This window comes from Cinclus cinclus, chromosome Z, assembly GCF_963662255.1.
Source record: "Cinclus cinclus chromosome Z, bCinCin1.1, whole genome shotgun sequence".
NCBI lineage: Eukaryota > Metazoa > Chordata > Aves > Passeriformes > Cinclidae > Cinclus > Cinclus cinclus.
This window is the reverse complement of record NC_085084.1, coordinates 41,850,726-41,874,268: the sequence shown is the minus strand read 5'-3', so window position 1 is coordinate 41,874,268 and position 23,543 is coordinate 41,850,726. Positions and strand designations below refer to the sequence as shown.

Below are 23,543 nucleotides of genomic sequence, written 5' to 3'. Positions count from 1 at the left end.
TAGCTTTATATCTACAAATCAAAAAAGTGTTTAGGTTCTACAGCCTTTCAAAGAGGTGGAAAAGGAAAGGGGAGAGAAAATACAGAATATAGAGATGGTTTGGAAATCAGAGTTTAAAGTACATGAATTTCCATTTTCCTTCATCTAAATAGTTTCATGTTCACTCAAGAAAAGTATTCCACAATTATATCTTTAAAATCATAAATCCAAAATTATTAATATCTGAAGATTTATACTTAGCAACTACTAACTAAGAAGTGCAGACAGGCATGTTCTTTCTTTTCTTTATGCAGCATTCTGGAAGTTTATGAGGTACAGAAAGCCTACTACTCCCAGCACAGGTAACTTAATTTATAAAATTTTAAATCCAAATTAGAGTTTCTGATCCAAGTCCTACAAGGTGTCATAGAAATTAAACTCAATATATGCAACAGTAAATTTAAAACCTGTTTTCAAGATACATAGGATTAATGACACACTGAAAATACCCTTGATTTTTAAACTAACTTAAATTGAAAACTATTTCATTCATTTGCCACAGGCAACTATACAAAGGACTGACTAATACTATTAAGAAAAGAGACAGCTATTGGCAAGTTAGACTTCATCAGCAGTGCAGCTCTTTAATGTTCAGAATATCCATAACTGCACACAAGGCACACTCTGTAATCCTTAAGAAAATAAATGTAATACTTTCATTCTTAGATGCCTAAAACAATGCAGATTTTATGGCAACCATGACTATGTCACAAAAGACCACAATATGTGCCAACCTACCATTTTGTAAGTTAATGGTCTCTTTCTCATTATTTCTCCCTTTACTCAGTATCTTCTACCCTTTATCATAGAAGGTTGAACTGATCTGCAAAACTAACTAGATCTTGCAATTATTGCTCTCTCTCATGTAGTTTTGGCTTGTATTACAGAAGAAACAGAAGCTCCAAGGAAGGGCTAGAAAGCCTTAAAGGCTGACTGTGTAGTTCAGTAATGTAAGATGAATTACTTAAATCATAGAATGATTTGGGTTGGGAAGGACCTTAAAGATCATCTCTTTGCAAGGTCCCTGTCATGGGCAGCACTTGGGCACCTTGCACTAGACCAGGTTCCTCAAAGACCATCCAGGCTGCCCTTGAACGTTGCCAGGTATGGGGTATCCACACTTCTCTGGGCAATCTGTATTAGCACCTCACCAACTTCTGAGTAAAGAATTTAGTCCTAATTTCTAATCTAAACCCTTATTCAGTTTTTAAGGCTTATCCTATCACTCTAAGACCTTGCAAAATGTCCCTTTCCAGCTCTTTTTTAGGCCTACAATCAGATCAGAAGAGACTTTCTTAATTACAGAATGTTAAAAGGGAAGACAAATGAGACTATTGTTCTGGCCATGATGATGACCCTCAATCAGCTCTGGGCATCATATGCTTAATAAAGCAAGATACGGTATTCGGTCCTAGCTGTCCAAACACTAAGACTTAGATCTGATTTAAAACTGATTTAGATCAATGATAGTGTTTTGATAGCAAATATAAAGTTATTTTACACAACTAGGATTCTGAATTCATGCTATGTAGCAAAATCCATTGCCTATAACTTTATGTTACAAAATTAATTTACTTAAAAATAATAATTAATGCATGGAGCTAGAGCTCCTAAAGAGAAGACAACTAGAAAGAAATATCTGTGCAGAAATAAAAAATTGCCCACCTAACTCATTCCTCTTCACTTGCACTAAAAAAATCACTATTACTGTCTCAGAAATAATTAAAGTTCTAGTAAAAGAACACAGAAAATTTCTATACTCACAGCTCTAAATTATCATCTACAGACAGGAACTTTTTCTTTTTTTTTATAAGAGAGTTCTTTCAGTAGTGTAGCATCTTGGTTTTCAGGTTTCATATTTTGATCTGTCCTTATGAGGGCTACAGAATTAGTTTTTCATTTTTCTCAGTTCTCATTTTCATGAACGCATATGTTCCAAGAAGCTGGAAGTAATAAAAGGGCCATGTCTTCAGTTCGGTTCATTAAAAACACAATGATCAGAGCTGACTGTGGTCCAAGCACAGTTTCCACATGAATAAAAAAACTAACCACCATTACAAAAGCCAGCATTAACCAACTACCAAGGCTGCTAAACCTAAGTAAGAAATAAAAAAATCAACTGCTTGTATACTAGAGACAAAGATATTCTTTTTGCCCCCTGTACAATCCTGTATTAAATATACATTTCATGTGGTTGCATGACTTCAACTCCATTGTTGGTGCATGCACCAACTGACAAATGAATAAAAATGCTTCCTGTCTGTTGCCTGAAATGTTCTGAAAAGCCTTACTTTATTTTGCTTCAAAACGTATGCTGGGGCAATATGTTCAACCAACCACAGATGACTAGTGTAGGCCAATAAAATAAACTACAGTCAAAAGGAAAAGCAAAATACAATTATATTTGAACCAGCCTGACACAGCCTTTTACTTGCAGAATTCAAAGAAGAACTGACATAAAAATCCATTTTTAAAACAGCCATTTAACCTGTAATTGTGTCTAACATGTTATCCTAAGTAAGGCATGATGTTAACAATCATTTGGTTTTGTTCATCAAGTACATGCTATATAAAATGGAATAGAACCACTGACTTACTGTTAAAAAATAAAACTCACAAACCCAGCCATAACTCCTTTCCAGAATAAATACAAGAGTTTCTATAAAGTGAGCCAAGATTTAAAAAACTTTATTCCATAAAACTTAAGTTAAAAATTCTTTACAATGAGCTGGTTTAGTGATATTTCAGATGACTTATTTCACAACAACGTTTGAATAGTTATTAATACTGTCCAAGAAAGACTGTTTGCACAGCTAAGCATGACTAGTTATAGAAAAAGCGACACCTATGGAAACATATCACCTAAGGGAAAAATCTTTCCAATTAAAGATTCAGTGCTCATAAAGATGTTCCTTTAGAACATTTTGGTGTAATATGAGTAACTTCAGCAATTCTTGTGGTAAGACTAAAAACCACTCTTTTGGAGTATGAATCAAAGTGCTATACCATTAGCTAATGAAACAGCATTAAATCCATTCCTTTAGAGCAAGCTTGGATTTTATCCCATCAGAATCTGAAATGGTATTTTATGGAGGAAAAATATAATAATACACAAAGGACGAGCACTAAGCATTCTACACCCAGTCCCATGCAGGAGGTTAAACAGGAAATATCAACAGCCATAATCTGCATTAGATAAAGTACCTAGACTAGTACCGAAAAGACCAATACAAGTGATCCAAGTTTAAATTGATTCATCCATCTAAAACACTTAAATAGTGCATACCAATGAGTTAGTATTGTTCAAACCCATGTGCTTTCATGGTAACCACAGAAGGATATGGCACAGTTCCAAAACCCGCCCATGACTGTCCATAGAGAAATTTAATCTCTGCTAATCCTTACTGAAATATCCATCCATTACTCCATTATCTTGTTTTTTTTTCTGACAGAGAGACAGAACTGCTCCTATTATTGCTATTATTAAACATTATTTAATTCAAGGCAACACTCCATGAAACTCAGTTTCATTCAAATCTGCAATTTGCCAAAATTACTAACTGTGGAAAACAGTAATTCAAGAAAAGAAAATAAAATAAATTTGTAGATATAGAACTACAATTCAACAAATAAAGTTAGTCCTTCTATAAAATAAAGTTATGCTTAGGGCTTTTATATCTCTATCTAGAATTACATTGATCCAAACCAGACAGCTTTAAGAGAAATAAACAATATTCCCACAACATTGTTTTAAAAAGTTGAATATACATAGAAGTTATATTCTTCTATGACTCCTAACTGAAATTCTTTTATTTTTTTCTAAACCTTGACCCTACTTTCCCTTTTTGAGGGAAAAAACATCAATTTACCTTTTCTTTCACAAAGAAACTAAAGCTCTGCTACCCTTAGGAAATAAGGTACAGTATCTAATGATTTTTCAAGAATTATTATTTAAACTAAAAGAAGAAATACAAACTTGGATGAAGGGTTTTCTTTCCCTTTTATGTTAGACAGCTTGATTTTATGTGCACGAGAACACAATGGTGATCAGAATGGAGTTTTGACATTAGCATATTGAACCAAGTACCACCAGTCTGACTGGTCACTTTTAAACAAAGTTAGTTACATGAAATAAGCAAAGGATTTATAACCCAACATGAAGCATAAAGAAAAGGATTTATTTCCTTCCATTATTTCCAATGCAAATAATTTAGTATGGGAAGCAAAAAAGAACCAAATAAACAAACAAACAAAATACAAGAAATATGTTGTTATTATTACAATAGGCTTCCTTAGAGAGGCTACTACAGAAGAAATAAGTAACCAGACAGAAAAAGGGAAACATGCTAGGATTATCAGCTAGAAACTGGAAAATTATGCTTTTTATATGCCTAATTGAATCAATTATACTCTATACACCCTCTTCCACTTTAAACTCATCCATAACCTTCATGTGTTTCTAAATAAATCTTTGAGGTGAGGTGCACTGATGTCACAAAGATACAAAAGAGATTAGCAATCTCTTAATTAGGCACAAAATCACCTAAAGCAACTTCCTGTCTCCTAATTTACCACAAGATCCTCAGTTCTCATGCTTCAAAAGTTGTGCAAATTAGAAGAGTTTCTCACACAGCTTACGACAGAAACACATACAGACAGCTTCATGTTTAAGAGTATTTTTCAAAAGAAAATTAAGACCATAACTAAATATTAAGAGAATATGAGTCCCTTATGAATTCCCCTTTATCTCCTGTCTCCCAGTTCCAGAAGAAAACTAACTTCATATGTGCCTTGGAGCAAAATTGCATCTGAGTTTTCAGGGTTATAATCCAATTGCCAGGCTAATCAGACAAAACCAACAAAACACAACCAACCAACCAACCAACCAACTAACCAACAACAACAAGCCAGCAAAATAAGTAAAAAAACAAAATAAGCACTCCAAGTTGTAAGCACATTTGAAGAACAGTTTAACATTTTATGTAAAAGATGCATTATTATAAATGCTGTAGCCATCACTTGGGCACTTCTCCCACCCAGCACCCCCTGAAGGCTAAAGGGACCAAACAGGACATTTACTTTGTACTGAAGCATAAAACGTTGTCCCCAGATGAATTAACATCATGTGCAGAAATATCTGTATTTTCCTTAACTTGCTGCTATCTAAATAAGCTTGCCCTGACTTGACCCAGTTACACTTCTGACATCTAATAAGAACATAAGGTAGCAGAGTTGAGATCATAAAACCAGCATATGCAATTCTGGAAGATAATCACACAGAAACTAAATCACTTCACAAGTCAGTTTTGGGCACATTTCTACATTTTTGGATGCAAAACTCATTCAGAAGATAATTCTGACTGAAGTACTGGTAGACCCAAGAAAAACATTCAACAGCACAGGCTTCCAAAAAAATTTTACTTCAATTCACTTACGTGCACATGTATGTATTATTAGCAGCTAATGTTAGGAGATTGATTTCTCATTCTAAATCAACCGTTCTAAAATTAACACTAGAGATATTCTTCATTCTTTCTCTTCCAAATAATACTTATTGCTTATTTATGATGGCATATGAGAAATAATAAAAATAAATAAGAAAACCAGACTGTCCAGGCAATGACATGTTAACAACAAAAGGTTAACCAAACTGTTAATGCACTACAGATGCACATCTGATCTTAAAACTAATATAGATGTTTTGGGCTATTGGTTTATAAAAAATTTGATAAACTACCGTCTGGATCTGTGATATAACACAGATGCTCATGCACATGTTCAGTGTATTTCACTCTATTTCCACTACACTGTTGATTCGGCAAGGAGAAACCAATCAGCCCTCCCACTATACCCCTGAAGTCACCTGGAAGACCTGAGTAACCCAAGGAGGGACTCAGACACACTCCACAGAAAAGGACACTCTCCACAGAAAAACTTCTGCAAACACCTAATTCTGCCACAAATCCAAATCACTCTGTCTTACTCCCTTCCACTGTTCCTCTCGTTACATAGCAAAGAGGTGTAGTATTATCATTTGTATAGTAGTATTAGAAGTAGTATTCATCATTTGAATACTACTTCTACATGACCATTGGTTTTCACACACTCCTCCTTGAATATTCTCACCTTCCATCAATCCCACACCTCTCACACCTAATGCTTTCTCTTGGTTTTTTCTCTTATTTCCCAGTTCCCCCTATTTTTATCTTATTTAGCATGGAGCTCATGGATGCTGCTCTTTTTTCTCCTGTCACAATCCATCACTAAGAACCAAAATAGTCTCCACTCCTGCAAGAAAACATCTTAAAAAGAAAAAGAACAGTCCTTTTAACATAATATTACAAGGGTTGCAACATGGAGAACATTTGGTTCTTTTAAAAATCCTGGTTCATATGCTAGCAAAGAAACAATTGGCAGATACATGAGATATATAAGCCAGGGATACATGTTCTGAAGAAAATGTTGGTTTCACTAACATTAGCAGCTGTAGCTGGAAGACATTGTACTTTGCCTTTTCTTTTTAAAGCAGTTAACATCAAATCAGGAGGCCAAAATGTCACTAGTTTACTAATCTAATTAATGGAATTAGCCAGATTTTCTGATTTACCACCTCACTTCTCTATCCTGAAGAATAACCTTGATAATTTTTTATGTTAATTACAACAGGCAGAGATCTCAAGTAATGCACAACAAACATTTTTTTTCTTTTTTTTTAGTAATGCTACTCTGGAAACAGTGTATTTCTCATTTCTAATTATCACTCAGAAATATATTGCAAAGGAAGCATTTGTACTGAAACTAAGCACTTTAGGAAGAAAGCAGGCCATTATAAGCAGGATTGGAATCACAAATCAAACCTGTCTCAGGATAGAGCACCTGTATGATTGTAGGATAGCTCTTTGAAGAGGAAAGGAATCATTACCACATGCTCTGAGGCATGGTGGCCCAAAATCTCACATACCATGCAACAATGTTGAATATTAAAGGAAACAGAGATTGTTACAGTTCAAATGTAGTCTTGACCTAAGTCAAACCTGATTTTCTAAATCTTTCAGCTTTACATAAATACTGTTCCTACTTTTAGAAGACTTCTTCTCCTTATGGATTAGGAAGAGTTCTCAGACACACAAAACAAAAATATAACCAAAATATGTTTCACCCAGGAAGATAAAGAAGAATAGCAACAGACTGCAGCATCAGAGCCCAGGAAAAAAAAACAGAAACAAACAGGGTTTATTCCTTTATCTTTAAGCACATCTTTGTTGGTTTATGGCACTTAAAGACAGTAATAAAACTTTTTAAAGGATGCCATCTCAAGTACTCCTTTCCTTTATTAAAAAGAAAGAAAAGAAAAGAAAACAAAACAAAACAAACCCCACCCCACAACCTAGATTTAATAGTTCTGTTTGTAATTAACTCCCTGTTCAGCAAGTTTGTTAATAGCATTAACAGTGTTTTGCTTGTACATATAGGCTAGTTATTTCAGCTGGCCACAGTCACTTACTCCATTTTAATTCTCCTAGGCTCCTCTACCTGTGTGCAGAGCTCTGCTTCATTAGATTTTCAAGGTTATATTTTAATAAAGAAATTTAAATATAACAGAAATTACAAACACTAAGCTTTAGCTGGAGGCAAAATTTGGCACATGTGCCTCTGCCTAAGTATGCCACAGTAACCTCATGTAAACAACTTGTTTTGTCCTATTGGAAACCAGACTTCCTGCAGAGCTGGCTGTCCTCCTCTTTCCCACCTTCCACTGTCATGTAAATCCAGGAGGAAGAACCCAGATGAGTTTCAACACAGACATTGAAAGACTTCCTTCATCAAGGAGCATTACCACATCTTATTACTTCTCCAACCTTAATCGGAGGTGGAAACCATTGGTTTTTTGTCCAATGCTTTATTCTTCCAGGGATGCTTGTTTTTTTCAGTTGGGTTAGTTTTTTTCTTCCCTGAGGAAAAAATACTCAAAACACTTTCATAACAGAGCAGAGCTGCTTTCAGTTCTAACATTTCCACTTATGCCCTTACCTTGCTCAGCAATTTATACTGATCAAATTTTATATTGCCCATTTAAACATGTTTAAAACACAAATAAGGCACACTTTAAAGTCAACAAAGCAAATCTTGTTGAACCTGTGAATTCTCAGTATGGGATCCTCATAGAGTACCCTCATTCACACATTTATTTCTGTCCCTCACAGTACAGTTTCATTTCTCTAACAAACTCGTAATAAAACAGTAGGGAGACTGCTTCTATTTGTACTCTCTTCATTTAAGGATCCCAGGAAGCTGGGTGAATAGCAGAGAGTGTGTATTTAATTTTATCCTGGCAGCCTGTAAGGATAATCCTATTCAATTTTATAATCCTCCTTCTGCAATGTCAAACTTTAGCATGTATGTATCATATGGACTATAAAGACTGCTAACATTCTCTCTTCTTTACCCTTTCGTGAAAAATTGTTGGTGATCTCTGTTTTGTAATGCTTACCAGCAGAATAAAAAGAGTTGTAATTGTCTCAAATTTCTTTTGGAAAGCATCTGGTGTGGAATTTACTCAATACAGATGTATAACTGCAAGGGTCACTATGTGGGGAGAAAGGGACACTACATTTGGTTGACAAAAGGCTGGGTATTTAACCCATTTCAGCTGGCATGTTGGTATTGTATGATTCAGGATGTGTAATGGAGTAGTTGCATTCAAGCCTGATCGAAACAAGATGTCTATTTAAGTCTCAGAATCTTACAGGAGTAAGGAGTTCACATCCTGTAACAGCACAGCTTCCCAGAGCAATGTATGAAGCCCAAATGTATGAGTTGTTCTGACCACCTGCTTCCAGAGCCTCACAAAAACAGGGCCACTCACAAAAGCAACATTTTAGCTTGCATGTCCACTGCACAGCCAAACAGACTCATTGGTCACATCACATGCAAGCAGCCTATTCATCCTCAATCCATCAGATCCTATGCCAGGAAAGGAGTTCCCGCAGGTTAAGTATTGCACTGCCAGTGAAAGCTGTGCAACCAAAAGGTAGAATTTCACTACAGCTGTTTGAGCTGTCCAAAAATTCAAGTATACTTGCTATATGAGGCACTACTCTCATTGCAGGAATCACAAGGAAGTGCAACTAAAAGCTATATTCACTGGGATTTTCCCATAAAAATATTGATACACTATGGTTAAGATCCCTGTCTAGCAAGAAAGATGTCAAAACACAGATTCAGCCTTTTTTAGGCTGAATCCTATCCCAAAAAAGTGGTTATGTGCAGAATTATAGGAAAATATAAACTTCTTAATGGATTTTATTACTATTGTTCATTCCAATTTAATTCTGTTTGTACTGAGGTAAGCTACAAAGTTAGACTATCTTTAAGGGAGAGGTACAAAATAATAATTCCAGTTTTCTAGAAGCCCTAGTGCCCTGAATGTTAGGGACATGTGAAAATACCATATACTAAGAAATCCAAAATATTTTAAATCCATCATGTGTCATTCAATTACTAGTAGTTAATAACACTAATCTTCAAAACTAACTTTGTGTCAGAAGTAAAAAAAACCCATGCATTTCCTGTAGAGCTGCTTCAGGTTTCTTTCAAATTTTACTGAAGCACTATACAACTCTTTCATTAACCAGTAAAGGCACGTACATTTTTCACATCCTTATTTACTTGTTTTATTGTAAAATTAGGATATTACAATCAGAAAAGTTAATTGAAATGCTGTTCTCCAATGATACTTGGCACATTTCTGCATGGCACAAAACAAGTGTCATCCATTCTTTTGCTGATGCTGGCAGCATTGGTTTGGATAGTGTTATTTGAGTGAAGTACTTATCTATAAACTATTGATCAGACATTTAAATATCTGCTTTTTACTGGCAATGAGGTATAATAAAAACACCACACACTTCTGTAGAGAGAACTCTTCCCTGGACTGGAGATATGCTAAGATTTGTTCCAACTCAAGTAACTGTGAAAATGCACATTACTTTTAATAACTAACAGTATTTTACACATATTCATCAGAACTATAAATATGCTATTGCCTGATTCACTTTCTTAAGATCCAGTGAAAATCAGACGAAATCTAAAAAAACTCCTCTCCAGTAAATTGACCCAAATGTCAATGTTTTCTTAGGTAGAGCTCCAGAGATGTTCTGTTAGACAGGCTGCAGGAAGCTGAGATTAACAGCACAGCAGCTATAAGTTGTATTGCTCTGTCCAGTCTCTATGTCTACATTTGCTCCTGTTTGCACTTTCTGGATGTCTAAACATACCCCAGTGCTTTAGAAATATAAAGCCATTCAGATCCTTTCTCAGCATAAACAGAAATAGTTGCTCTCTATTTATTGCAGACTGCTTCAGTCAATAGAAGAAACATTGAGGAACTCCCTGCTATCAGTACACAGCCACAGAATACTACCTAAGGAATTAATTACTGGGAAAAAAAAAACTGTAGTAATACCTCTCTTTTTGAAATGAAATAAATAGGGGATAAAGCATGTAATTGCCATATTTACAGCACTCTGTGGGAAGAGCAGTGAGACTACTTCAACTTCCATTCTAGCAGTAGATAAAGAACCAGCAGTCCGATTTCTTAATTCTAAGTCCACAGTAAATTTCTCCTACAGCATGCTACAAAAAATTACCATATATTTATATATATATTACCAGCCCCAAATAAAACTGTTCGATGACCACTGACACAGTTTTTTTTCTTATTTCAAATGTTATGTCAGAACACAAGCAAACAGAAGAAACAACAATTTAAATAATTAATGGTCCAGCTCCGCAATTCATCGCTTTCAGAAGAACAGTCTCACTGGCATCAGCAGGACTGTTTACATCCTGGTATTTGGCTAAGCAAGAAGTAGTAGGCAGTCAGCATACAGATGGGAGAATCCTTGGAAACCTCTCCTTATTCATCTTCTCAGAGCACCAGTGCAGAATCCCAAAATGTACTCAGAGTAAATCCCACTGAACTTCAAAGAGGTGTAAGCACCTGTGATCCACAAGTGTTTTACCAAGGACTTGGAGAGGACTGTCACCACTGATCATGTCAGCTCTGAGATTGCACCAAAGTCATCATGATGACGTTTCTAGATAGCCCATGCATATCTCCAATCTTTAGATTCATCAGAAAATAACCACAGTTATACTTAGTTTGTTAAGATTAAGGGGCTGATTGAAGACACTTCTGAATGTTTCCAGTCAGATTTTGGTTAGTAGTTATCTAGAATTACAGCTTCCATTTCTCACTTGTATTTTGGCATGACTTTCATATGTTAGGAGCCCAGCTATTATTACCCCTCAATACTGCTTCTTGATGAGCTGCTTAAGAAAAAACATGCTACTGAATTTCTCAAAAACTGTGAAATAATATGGGGAAGCTTTAATGTTGTCCTTCTTTCTGTGTACAGAAGTTGATTACTACACAGAGCTCTCCTTATTTCCTGAATATCACTGGCATGTCAGGTCTCTGTGCCTCGAGAAACTGGAACTGATACCAGCATCCTATGTGGATTGCACACTTTCACCTAAGGCCTCTCTTTAATTTATTGAAGATGCAGTACTACAGCAACAGCCACACCTCTGTACTGCCAGGTATGACCTTCCCCTGCATACCACTACACTCCTTCACCCTTTCTCCTGCATGGCATAACTGCTGTCTGTCAGACTACACCTAATTTCCTTATGTCATATGAACACTCACTATAAGGCTACTTCTGAAGAGCAGAATGGTGTAATCTAAGCGGCATATTAGCCCACATTTGACTTTCCAAAGTGTATGCAGCTTACTAAACCTAGCCCAAGGTCTGCAAGGCTTTGAAATGAGAGTATATCTAAGATATTAATATTTTCTCTGAAATGTCTTTATATTTAAAACAAAAAAAAAAAATTCCAACTCCAGTAACTACAATAAAATATTTGTGGGGACAAGTTTCAATGTTATTTTACATATTAAAAAAAAAAGAAAGAAAATGCAGTTTGAAATTCTGCTTGGCTCAATTTGCAGGGTCAAGCCTAGATGAAACAGGGTGGAATATACAACGCATGTTAGGATGTTTATTCAATACTCTTGGAAACTCAGCAACTTGCATATGTAATAGAGCCCAAGCAATGACTGAATAAAGAATGACAAATAGCTCAGGATTTGTTATGACAACTTTGACATAATAGCACTGTGCAATTTTTTTAACTACGCCTGACACAGCAACACTCTCAGGAAGAACAGCTGCTTAACTATTTCACCACAAACAGGACAGTGCAATTGAGGATCATGACAACACCAGTCAATGTTAACAACAGTTGCCAATTTTATTTGAGATACGCAGAATAATTTGTGTTTCACCTGCAGTTTTCTGGATGGGGAGCATGATTGGGGCACATACATGCTTAGGTGGCCAAAAGCATTGGAGTAAGCTAGTAGTCTGCCCTAGTAAAGTCTAAGAGAATCAAGAATTACTAATGGGACTCTTAAGAAACTGGGATCTATCCAAAAAGTCAATTTAAATTTATATACAGTCATGTAATGATGAGCATGGCTTTTGAGCAGACATAATAAAAAGATTATAATTACTTCCACCAATTTCTTTACAAAGATTTTCTATGCTGGATTTACCCAATATAGAAGGAAGTAAAACTCAAAATAAGAAGGTGCATAGAAGTCAAATGCTTTTCACGAACACAAAACTCCTACCCAGCTGTTTTCAAACCACCATCAGCTGACTTTCAATATTTTTCTCCACAATTAATTCTATTGCCATGCCTTGGAAAATCTGACAAAATATCAATAATTAGATGCCAACCACTTAGAGTTGTGTGAAACTTGGCGGCTTCACTTTGCAGGAGTGCAGGCAAATATTTTATTTGGTGTCAATCCACCATTTTCAGTTTGTGTTGGTTTTTAAATAAGTTCTAACAGGCAAATGAATAAGCATCAGAATTTCCACATTTTACCTGGTTTCACTTCATGATATTACAGATAAAAAGGCACATAAATCAACAATGTAACAAGTTAGATGTTCAAATTCAGAAAGAAATACAAGAAAATATCTATCATATGGTTATGATGATTTACACCCAAACCCAAGGATCATGGAGGATATTAACCCTCTCTAGCACCATTATTCTTTGTATTCTAAATTCTGTAAAGCATTGCAAGAATGTTCATTTATGATGCTATATAAAGGCCTCAATTGAGAATAACAGAATCAACAATTGGAGGGTTATTAGGTTCTGCCAGCATTCTATACCATCATAGGTGAACTTTTTCATTTCTACACATTCCATCCACCTCCGAGTACCTTATGATTGCAGCTCTTTGGATCATCACTGCTCTCGTCAGTGTAACCAATTCTTCTCTTTATCTGGCAAAAATCATCACCGATGCAACAGAAATAATAGCAGGGGGAGCTTGATTTAAATAAGAGAAGCATGCCACAGAAGTAATAACAGTTGAAAAGGTCTGACTGTATTAAGATTCCTGCTGAGAACATACTCATTGCATTCTTCTGCAGAGCAGTTAAAAGGAAAGAAGTCCCAAATTCAAAGTAACTAGAGGTACCATACACGGGAAGCTGTGAGGTAGAGAAAAAAGGCCAAAGAGATGAAAGCAAAGGACTAATGGAAAAAGGAGACACTGGTAAAATCTGGTAGAAATAGATAAGACAGAACAGTTTGAAAACTGAGATGCAGAAAGAAGATAACATAAATGAGGGAAACAACATTAGAATACAGGATAAGAATGAAGAACAAATGGATTACAGATGAACTGCAGGAGAGATGATGAGACAGAGAAAAGAAAGGAGAGGGAACATGAAGGTATCTAATTACAGAACTCATTGAAGACAAGATAAAATTACAGATAAAGACAAGAAAAGTTTAAGAAAGGATGCTGCAAGAAGAGGGCAATCTACAACCAGGAAGGTATGTATCTGGAAACAGGATAAATAGCATCACTATTGTACAGGCTAAAGGCAGAATTAGGATCTGAGAAATGTTATGAGAAGAGTATGAATAGGAAAATTGCTAAAAAACAAGGTTAGGTACAGAGGTAGGACCCAAGATGCTATGAAAGAAAGAAGACCCTAGGAAAGGAGTGGGAATGAAAAGCAATAGATGAAGCAGAGATTTGGATGGAGACCTGGGTGCTAGCCCAGGCACGTGCAAAATCACCTTACCAGTCCACCACAGGTACTGAAGGAGGCAAAGGAGCCTGGGTAGCGGAGAACAGCACCACTGTAGTAACAAGCTCTCTCAGGTTGTGACTGTGTGGCACTGGGTGGACTTTTGCCCTCACCCCCGAGCCGCTCTTCAACAGCAAAGCCAGGAGCCAGGAAGCGGCTGTCCCTCTTGAGCAGCAGGTAGAGTTCCCGAGCAAAAGCTGGGATCCTCAGCAGCACTTCATCTCCATCCTCAGCTGGAGGTGGTGGTGGGGGGGATGGTGGTGTTGGCAACTGAGAGGCAGCACCAGACCCTTGAGGCAGGGGGGACCAGTGATAAAACTCCTGAGACTCATACTCATCCTCAGTGTCCTCTTCCTCTGCTGCCTCCCCTACAGCCTGTGCCTGCCCATCCACAGAGGAGGAGACTGAACGCACCTCTCGGGAACTGCCAGCCACTGGGCTAGGTGTTACTGGGGCACTGAAAGTGTTGTTTCGGTTCCCACCACTGGGGTCGACATTGCAACCCCCACCACCACCACTGCCACCCGTCGGCTCCTGCTGGCCAGGGCTCCACAGTGCAGGGAAGACGATCTCCCACTCTTCAGTGTCTTCTGCTGCATGGAGACCTACGGGAAATCCAGCAGATGTTTTAAATGAGTGGGACACCAAGCAGCATCCAGTGCCTGCCAAAAAACTACCCTTTGCCCGCTACAAGATGGTCCTTCTGACTCCTAGACCAACAAGCATGTCATACAAAATACAGTCGGGTTCATTTGTTCCTTTCATCTTGTCCTTAGGCACAGCAGAGAGACAGCTGCTAGATGTGTCTGTGCCTGTTGATGGGTCTGGAACACACCAAGGTCTTGGAGAACTGAGAAGAAGCCAGACCCCAAATTCAGTAGTTGTGTTTGTACCAGTAGCTGAGGATATTCTTCCTTTTGATCGCCACCTCCATGCAAGGAAATTTGCATAAACCCTTCATCATTTAGAGAAAGCAGAAACTTTTTCATATAGCTAAAAAAAAAAAAAAATCCTGGGGAAAAACTGAACAAATTTGAAAATTTCCACGTCCTTCTCAGCATTCACACATGCACACCATGGCTGCACGTACAAGTGGCAGTTGCATGCACATGCTGTATCATGATCACTCTTATAATGAAACTGAATTAGAATCACTAACTGCTGAGGTCCACATATCCCACACACTCTACATCGCAATACAACCAAAGTCCAGCATGCCAGCATTATGTTTACAAAGACCTGAGTACATACAGCCTACACTATCCTGAGACAGGAAACAGTTTTATTTACACATTCATCTCACACTCTAGGAACAGCAGAGCAGGGAGAGATGATAGGGCCGCTTGTGGAAATCAGGTCTCGTACAGAGGAGCGCTGCGCAGTGCACCCTCACATTATCCGATCACCCAGCGGTTTCGGGGGGGCGGGCGCAGCTAACAATGGCCAGGTACCGCCACCGGCGGCCGGCGGGGCGCGGAGGCCGCCCCGGGCTCGGCCCGTCCCGCGAAAGGCGCGCACTTACCTGCGCCGAGCCCGCTTGACAGCACGCACAGCTGGTAGAACACGCAGCAGACGCGGCTCAGGCGCATCCTCCCTCCCAGCGCCATCGGCTCCGCGCCCGCGGGACGCCGACTGGCAAGGCACGTAGGGCCGTGCCGAGTCGCGCCGGGCCGAGCGGGGAGTGCCGCGGGGCGCAGCCACCTGGGCACCCGCGGAGAAACTGCGGGAGAGCGCGAGTAGCGCGTCCCGGCGGGGCGGGCGGACAGCACCGGCGGCGCGGGATGCGGAGCGCACGGCGGCAGGGCGTGTGTGCGTGTGCGTGTGTGCGCGTGTCTCTGTCCGTCTGTCTGTCTGTGTGCGCGTCCGTTTGTGTGCGTGTCTGTGCGTGCGTGTGTCGGCGCGGGCAGGCGGGAGCGCGGCCCGTACGCGCACACAGCGCCCAGCGGCGGGCGGGCAGCTGCGCCCCGGCGGCAGCGACCGCGCTGCCCCCGCCCGCCGCTCGCCCCCACGGGGCGGGACGCGCCGGGCCCCGTCCCGTCCGGCCCCGCCCCGCCCCGCCCGGGCGGGCACCCGCCGCGGCCCCCCTTCCTTCGCCCCGCCGCAACCCCGCCGCCGGCCCGCGGGCAGGCGCCCGAGCGGGTCCACGAGCAGCCGAGCCCCGGCCGCGGTCCCGGAAGACGGCGCTTCGCACCCCGTCCCGTCCCGTCCCGTCCCGTCCCGTCCGTGAGGGGCGCTCACCGCGTGCGCCGCGGCCGCGGGAAGGGTTCCCCTCATCCCCGTGCCAGCAAGGCGCTCAGCGAAGCCTTTGCCTAAATTCAGGGAGCTGCAGACACTGACCGCTTTTGCCTAGTTTCATGTAATTTGATTCTAAACTCCTTTTGCCCCCACCACGCGGCTCTCCATGGAAACCCATCACTTTCCACCCCGGCCCTTGTCAGCAGAAGAATGAGTAAACGAGGAGCTGAGCAAAAAGCTTAAGCTGCACACCTAGCATCAGCACGAGCTGCAAAAGCAACAGGTAAATACGTCCCTCCAAAAGCCGGATTTTGTCATAACTTCTGCTGCTTTACCTACTGTTGTTGGTGTCAAAGGTGATTGCTGTGCCTTAGGGGGAAGGCAGAGCAATCCATTACGGTCAGGAAAGCCATCTGCTCCGTTAACGGGAAGTTAAGAAGTTGCAAGAATTCTTTCTAGCAGTTAGTTGTGCAAAATAAAAAGCAAAACATACAAACAAACAGAAATCACGTGTTACAGCCCCAAATAAAATCCGTGTTTAGAGTCCACAGAAGCCAAATACAGCTGGCTTTTGGTCTCTGCTCTGCTCAATAGCTGCTTGAAATGTATGCTGTTTTGATAGGTATTCTCAGCTGACTCCAAATAGTACTTTTGATTACTTGTTTCATTTTATGGGGGGAAAAGGTACACAGGTATTTCTCTCTCTCTCTTTCTTTTTTTTTTCTTTTTTTTTTTGGCATTTGAGTCGACTAACACTAGGCAAAATCAGTGGGACTCAATGAAAATAAGATGAATTGATTAAGAAGAGAGGAGTTTTTTCAGGGCAGCAAACTGGTATTTGCCTGATAATTAGGTGACCTTAAAATGCATTTCAAGAGAAGCTTTGTTTTCCAAATAAATAACAACATATGTACGAATTTACAGTGGAATTAGTTAATAGGCCAAATCCTGCAGCATTTTCACAGCCACAACTCTCCTTAAAACTGATCAGGAAGCGTGGCAAAATGTGGTTTATAAGCTCCTGTGAAAACACTAGATAAAAATTCTGATTTTATTTTTGTTATAGCAGATCAGAATATTTTCTGGCATCAGGCAAGATGCAAAAATACAGAGAGGACCTTTTACTCTGCACAGAGTTATATCACAAAATACATAAATGGATAGCAAGTGAGAATAAAGTAATAAGATATGGCATATGGGTGTGCTTACTTTAAAACTGTGAATTGCTGTATCTGTTTCCAATCTGCTGAAGTTGTTGGTCCCTTTGGACAAAATTCTGCTTCTCTTATTCACATGTATAATCTTATTAAAAAGACAAAAACACTGGTTTTAACAGTAACGTAAGCAGAATTTGGCCTTTTCAACACAAACTGCAAAGGATAAAGACAATTTTTAAAATACCAATTGAGAAGGACTTTAATATGTTTGACTTTATCACCAGCCAAAGAAAAAAGAACATTTCTAATAATTCTCCACAAACACATACAGGGCAAGCTAGAATCAGCATGGAGCTGCAAAAAATTTCTTTAGTTCATTTTTAATTGGGTTTTTTTTGGGTTTTTTTTTTTTAATATTGTTTCAATAGTTAAAGTAAAAATATAGGGGGAGGTTCACAATGTTTAAGTTTGGGGAAAGTGCACTATAAAATAGAGCCCCTACTGGTGTTCATTAGGTTTAACAAAGAGTCTGGTCATAGGTTAATGCTGGTGGAATATATTGTAGCCCACCACATGCTAACTGTCGTCACTGTGAGACTGGTTCAGGGACACCTACGTCTAAGAAAATAAGAATTAAAGGGACAAAACAATTCCTTCATACCACAGTTAGCCTACAGAGAGAATAATATTGTTATCCACGTGTACTCTACTAAAGACTATTACCTTAATCAGAAAGCCATTCCAGCTCCGCAAAATTGTTTTTACTTTACCTAAGATATGGTACAGGAGGTGTTACTAACTATGCATTTGTAAAATTGGAAGAAATAGTATCTTCAAACTTGATACAAAGCAAAATGAAAGGAAACATTGTTTGCTCCAGTAAATTTTTAAAACTGTGTTACCTATTTGACAGGTTGAAGCCTTTAGGCATTTCAAGGGATTTGTGCAGAATCACATATGTAAAGCATGTGTTAATTTGTAAAATATGACAATGATTCAGACCTCACTGACATGAGAAAAAAACAGAAAATGAAGTAAAGAATATGCCGTTTTCAGTCCTTCCTGACTGGGATAAATCAGCCTAATTTTGTTGAAATCAATAGTAATTTGACAATTTCCTTTTGTTTAGTCCTCCCTGATGTTGAATTCACAAAACTGTGCCATCGCTCCCTTAAGGACTGTCAGGGCAAGTGTTCTCCCATGCCCCACCACAGGCTGACTCCTCATTTCTTCAGTATGCCAAGATCACTCATCATCACTGATCCCAAAACACAGACATCTCAAGCCATCTATTGAAGACATCAGTATGATTCTTCGACTTCCACACCCCTTACCCCATGGTTTTATTTAAATCTGTGCTGCAGTTTCTATCTTACCTTACATAAATAAGCAAGGGTCCTGCTTCCCCCTCATTTCATTCACTGTTAGGAGTGATTTATTTCTGAGGATTAAGGTAAGTATGGACAGATCATTCTACTGAATTCAAAATATCAACTTCTGGCAGTATAAATGCCACCATCAGTGAGAGACTTTCCTTGGTTTGTTTTTTCTCCTTACTTAATCATTTGACTGTAAAAACTTATACAAGTTCATACATACAAAAGTGTTTTAAGATTACCTCAGCTTTGCATTATATACAAGATTTCCTCCAGTAATAGTTACCAAAAAACCCCACAAGCTTTTAATCCTCTTTACAATGATATAGTTATTAATTTTTTTTCATATGCTTTATATATAACTAATAATGATACCATTGATTTTTTTAGAAATCTTTAAGTATATTTGTTTCAGATTTTTACAACTTAAGAAAATATTCTGGATGAATTGGAAAAAATCAATTATGTTTTGAGTGGTGCTTTCCACATTAAGGCCACATATCATATGTCCACTGAGATTAGAAACAGAAACTCACATCTTCCTGTTTCTGGGGTGCTTTACAAAAGTTACCTCAGTCTAAATAAACTTGTTTCAAAGAAGATAGAACAAAAGATCTTCTGATGTGCAAGATAAATGTGAACCAATGCTGCAAATTTTCTCCACCTAAGCATTAATGAAGTTTTTTCCCATTTAGAAAATGCCGTATTCGCTATCTCTTCAACTGAACAGTGTCCTTTAGCTCACAAACTCTGAACATCTAGTCTGTAATTCTATACTGTTATTTACATGCTCAACATGAAGGGTTTATTTAAAAGGTATGCATTTAAGACCGCTTCAAACAACTTCTCTTTTGCAGCTCTTACTACAGAGCAAATCTTACAGGTACATCTGAACTCAGTAGTACAATCAGATGACCTGCTGAGTAAGATATGTGTCAAACTGTTGTGACCTTAATACCTCTACTGGTTTAAAATGCATCAACTTTAAAAGGGTGAAGTTAAGCAAGTAGCAGCTCAATGTCATTATGCCACACCACGACTTCTTATGATTTGGTTGAATTTAGTAAATTTAGCTGAATTTACTAAACTCTGCAAAATTTACTCCCGTGTTGTTGCCTACTCCTCAAAGTCATATTGATCAATTTTTGGATAGTATTAGCTAAAAATATGCTGTCAACACAGTATATAGCCTTATTTATTAAGAATGCTTGGCCAAGTTACCACTTAATTAGGATAGGCTTTCTCAGCTATTTTATTATATCCTTTTAATCTAGTGATTCCTTTCTCAAAAAAGAAAAAAAATATATTTTTATATATATTTTGACAGAAAGTTCAGCCTGTACAATGGAAGGTAGTAAAGTACTGTACTCAAGCTGAAACCACTTTAAAGACAGCAAGGCAGTCTGTGTGAACCTGAGTTCCATACAACTTCCCAAGCTGAAGTTTTCCCTCAAAGTGGCGCTTCCTGAGATTTCTTAACTGGATCATCTAACAAGCAAATATTGTAATCTGATCAGTTATGGGGAAGAGGCTACTTCAGAATGATCAACAAATAGTTCCCATTTTTGGAACATCTTAAAAGGGCAAGGCTTCAAATTTGAGACCTGCAAGTCATCACTTGGAGAAAAAGAAATTACTTTCAAAGAATCACAGAATCGTTTAGGTTGAAAAAGACTTCTAAGATCATCAAGTCAAACCTTTGCCTTTGGAGAGTATAGAAAAGATGCTATAGAAGAGGCTCCTATTAGAGAGAATATATGGAGAATATTTCACAATGTTGATTAACATTGTGTGGTTCTTCTTGACAATTAAATTTTGAAAAAATACAATGATCCTCTTTTAGAATATATCTTTAAAATAAAAATAGTTTGGAATTGTAATATAATTTATAAATGTATATGAGCACATGGAAACATTAACTACTGAAAAAGAAAGATAATAATGGCAAATACCCTTTAAAAGGGCTTAATGCACACAAATTTTCAGAGTGGAGGAAAGTCTTCCCAAAATAAAGATAATGAAACTTAACTCCTCTTCTAAACTGTAACAATAGGTTAGAACAGCAAAGAAATATTTATCACCAAAAATGGTGGAAATGCTTCCTGTAGGATAAGTATCTCATTTTTAGCATTGGTATTAAAAAACAAAACAAAAACAAAAGCATAAAACTTCTTCTAATTCGTATGAGAAACAAAACCAGGGAATTTGAAAAGGTGACTTCACAGTCTCTCTGCCCACACATCCCTGTACATTTAAAGGAGGTGGGGACAGCAGGCAGAAATACAAACCTTATAAGGAAAGAAAATTTTTGATAGGAACTACAAATGTCTGTGACTGATTACAAAACTAAGCATTTATGATAAAGCCAGAATTATTGGTAACAACTTCAGTTTATTAGTGAATGTTAGGTAGATGTCTGTTATGTTTAAATTAGTAAGTTTAAAATATTCAATAAGCCAGTTATCCCAGCCCTACTAGTAAGCCAGCCTGATTCAGAATTTATTCAGGTTTTATGCAGAAAAATGGACCAACCATGTCAAGTGAGTTCAAAGTATTTCCATTGCTTTCATATACAGTTTAGATGCCAAATGGTATTGCCATCATGATCTATTTACAGCATTTTCTTTTCTGTAAAAAAAAAAATCAAACCCCCTACTTTTTCAGTCAAGGGTTCAGTATAAATCAGACGGCCATAAACTTGAAAAAATAATGAAGAATATAGGACTGGGAGTGATAATATGAAGGGCAGTGCAGGCAAATATGGTATGGCATGAAATATAGCTTCAAGAGATGTTTAAAAAACTGAGTAAGTTCTAGAATTTCAAACAGTTAAACTGCAGTTTGTTAGTATGCATTATCATTTTTATTATATAACAATATCTTTATTATGCTACTAACTCACACTGAGGAAAAGAGGGCAACAGGGAGGAGTATGGATCCAGGATCAGGAGAAGCAAGTGTAGAGGTTATTGATAACTGATTAAGGAAATTAAGTCAAATGAAACAAGAGAGGATACAGAGAAGATCATGGGATTCCACTTCAAAAGCTGTAAGTAAATCAAAGGAAGCAGTCCATTCCGCTAGGTAATTTCCTTGCTTTTTTGTGAGGTGAGGCATACAAATAGCCTTGCTTTCTGAAACACATTTTTCTTTCTGTGTGGGTTTAAAGAAAACATTCAGTAACAGAGCTAAACAAAGAAAATAACTAATTTCTATATATCAGCCTTCAGCATCTTACCTATCTGCTACCACTGAAGATGTCATGAAACCTTAGAAATGAAGTTAACTACTCTCCCAGTCATTATTCATGTAAATGACAGTGTGAATATCCTATTTGCACTTTCTCTTGCCGCAGGAGAGAAAGACTTCATTATAGCTACCAGATAAAAAGCAAACATTGTAGAAATTATTTATTTTCTCCTATCTAAAGGATTTATTCATAAGAACTGCCATGTGGTAGCCTGCAGAACAGGCTGCCTTGCTCTTTTAGCCTCTGTAACTGGGAAACCTATTAAGACCACATGAGTTGTCAAAGCATACTGTATGTTACATACCATATGAGTACTGTCCACAGACACTCGCTTTGAAGGCAGGCCAATGGCAAACAGTGGCACCAGGAGACCAGCTGAAATATAGAGAAATCAAGGTGACAGCACATAAAACACAAGTTGTGCAAGACCTCTGTTAAACAGGCAAAAAGCCAAGAACACATGTCTAAAGGGTTTCCAAGCTACACTCTAGAACTCTTTTGCTTGAACAGAGATGGAAAAAAAAATAGCAGCATCATATGAGATATTCTAAGTTTTGCTTAGTAATTCTTAATCTCTACTTCACTTTCTCTCCCATTATGCTGAGACGGATAATAATAAAATTGTAAAAACTGGTGTATTTAAGCAAGGTCAGGCAGTAGAAATAAACAAATTGACAAGCACACAAGGGTGATTGTGTCACTGGCCAAAACCAGTGACAAGAAGTCAACAGAGAGCTCGAAGGTCTCCATTGTGGAAGAGACATCAGTTTCTGTTTCCAGAGCTCCCTGAAGATTAAATGTGCTGTATATTGTTACTATCTAAAAAGTTCAGTTATCCAGTAAAATGCTAGTTATTGTCAGAAAACTTTGGAATTATTTATAAATACTTTTTATGAACCAGCTGATTTAAATCTGGTCCATGATTGCTCCTGAATTTTCTCACAGTGTAAAAGCTTGTAGACCAAGCATTTTACCTCCATACCTCAATAACCATGTAAGCCTAATTCATGTCCAATATGAAGGAAACAGGTTTCCATGTGTTCAAAGTAAATACTACTGTATGACACCTGAGATGATACTATATCACTGAAAAAAACCAGAAGGAATGGTTATCCTGCTAAAAAAGAGTATCAGTTGTTGTAATAATAAGAAATACATGAAATAGTTTTCCTATGAGTAGAAATGTTTTTGACAGAACATCAGAGTAATTGTTTATTCCTAATCCACTTATGTTGTACATAACCTTACTTTTAAAGGTTCTTCTATGATAGCCTTTTTACAGTTTAAACATACTTAC

The 23,543-nt window shown here is 38.1% G+C and overlaps 1 protein-coding gene across 1 annotated transcript in view; it reads right to left on the bottom strand.

Moving 5' to 3' along the window:
* The window catches only part of ADAMTS19 (ADAM metallopeptidase with thrombospondin type 1 motif 19), a 137,384-nt gene extending 121,549 nt beyond the window's left edge, over positions 1-15,835 (bottom strand). Inside the window, exons 1-2 of the mRNA XM_062513086.1 lie at positions 15,751-15,835; positions 14,223-14,833 (exon numbers count right to left, since the gene is read on the bottom strand). Of these exons, the coding sequence (XP_062369070.1) occupies positions 14,223-14,833; positions 15,751-15,835 (696 nt within the window). The remainder of the gene's footprint in view (positions 1-14,222; positions 14,834-15,750) is intronic.
* Between the last annotated feature and the right edge of the window lie 7,708 nt (positions 15,836-23,543).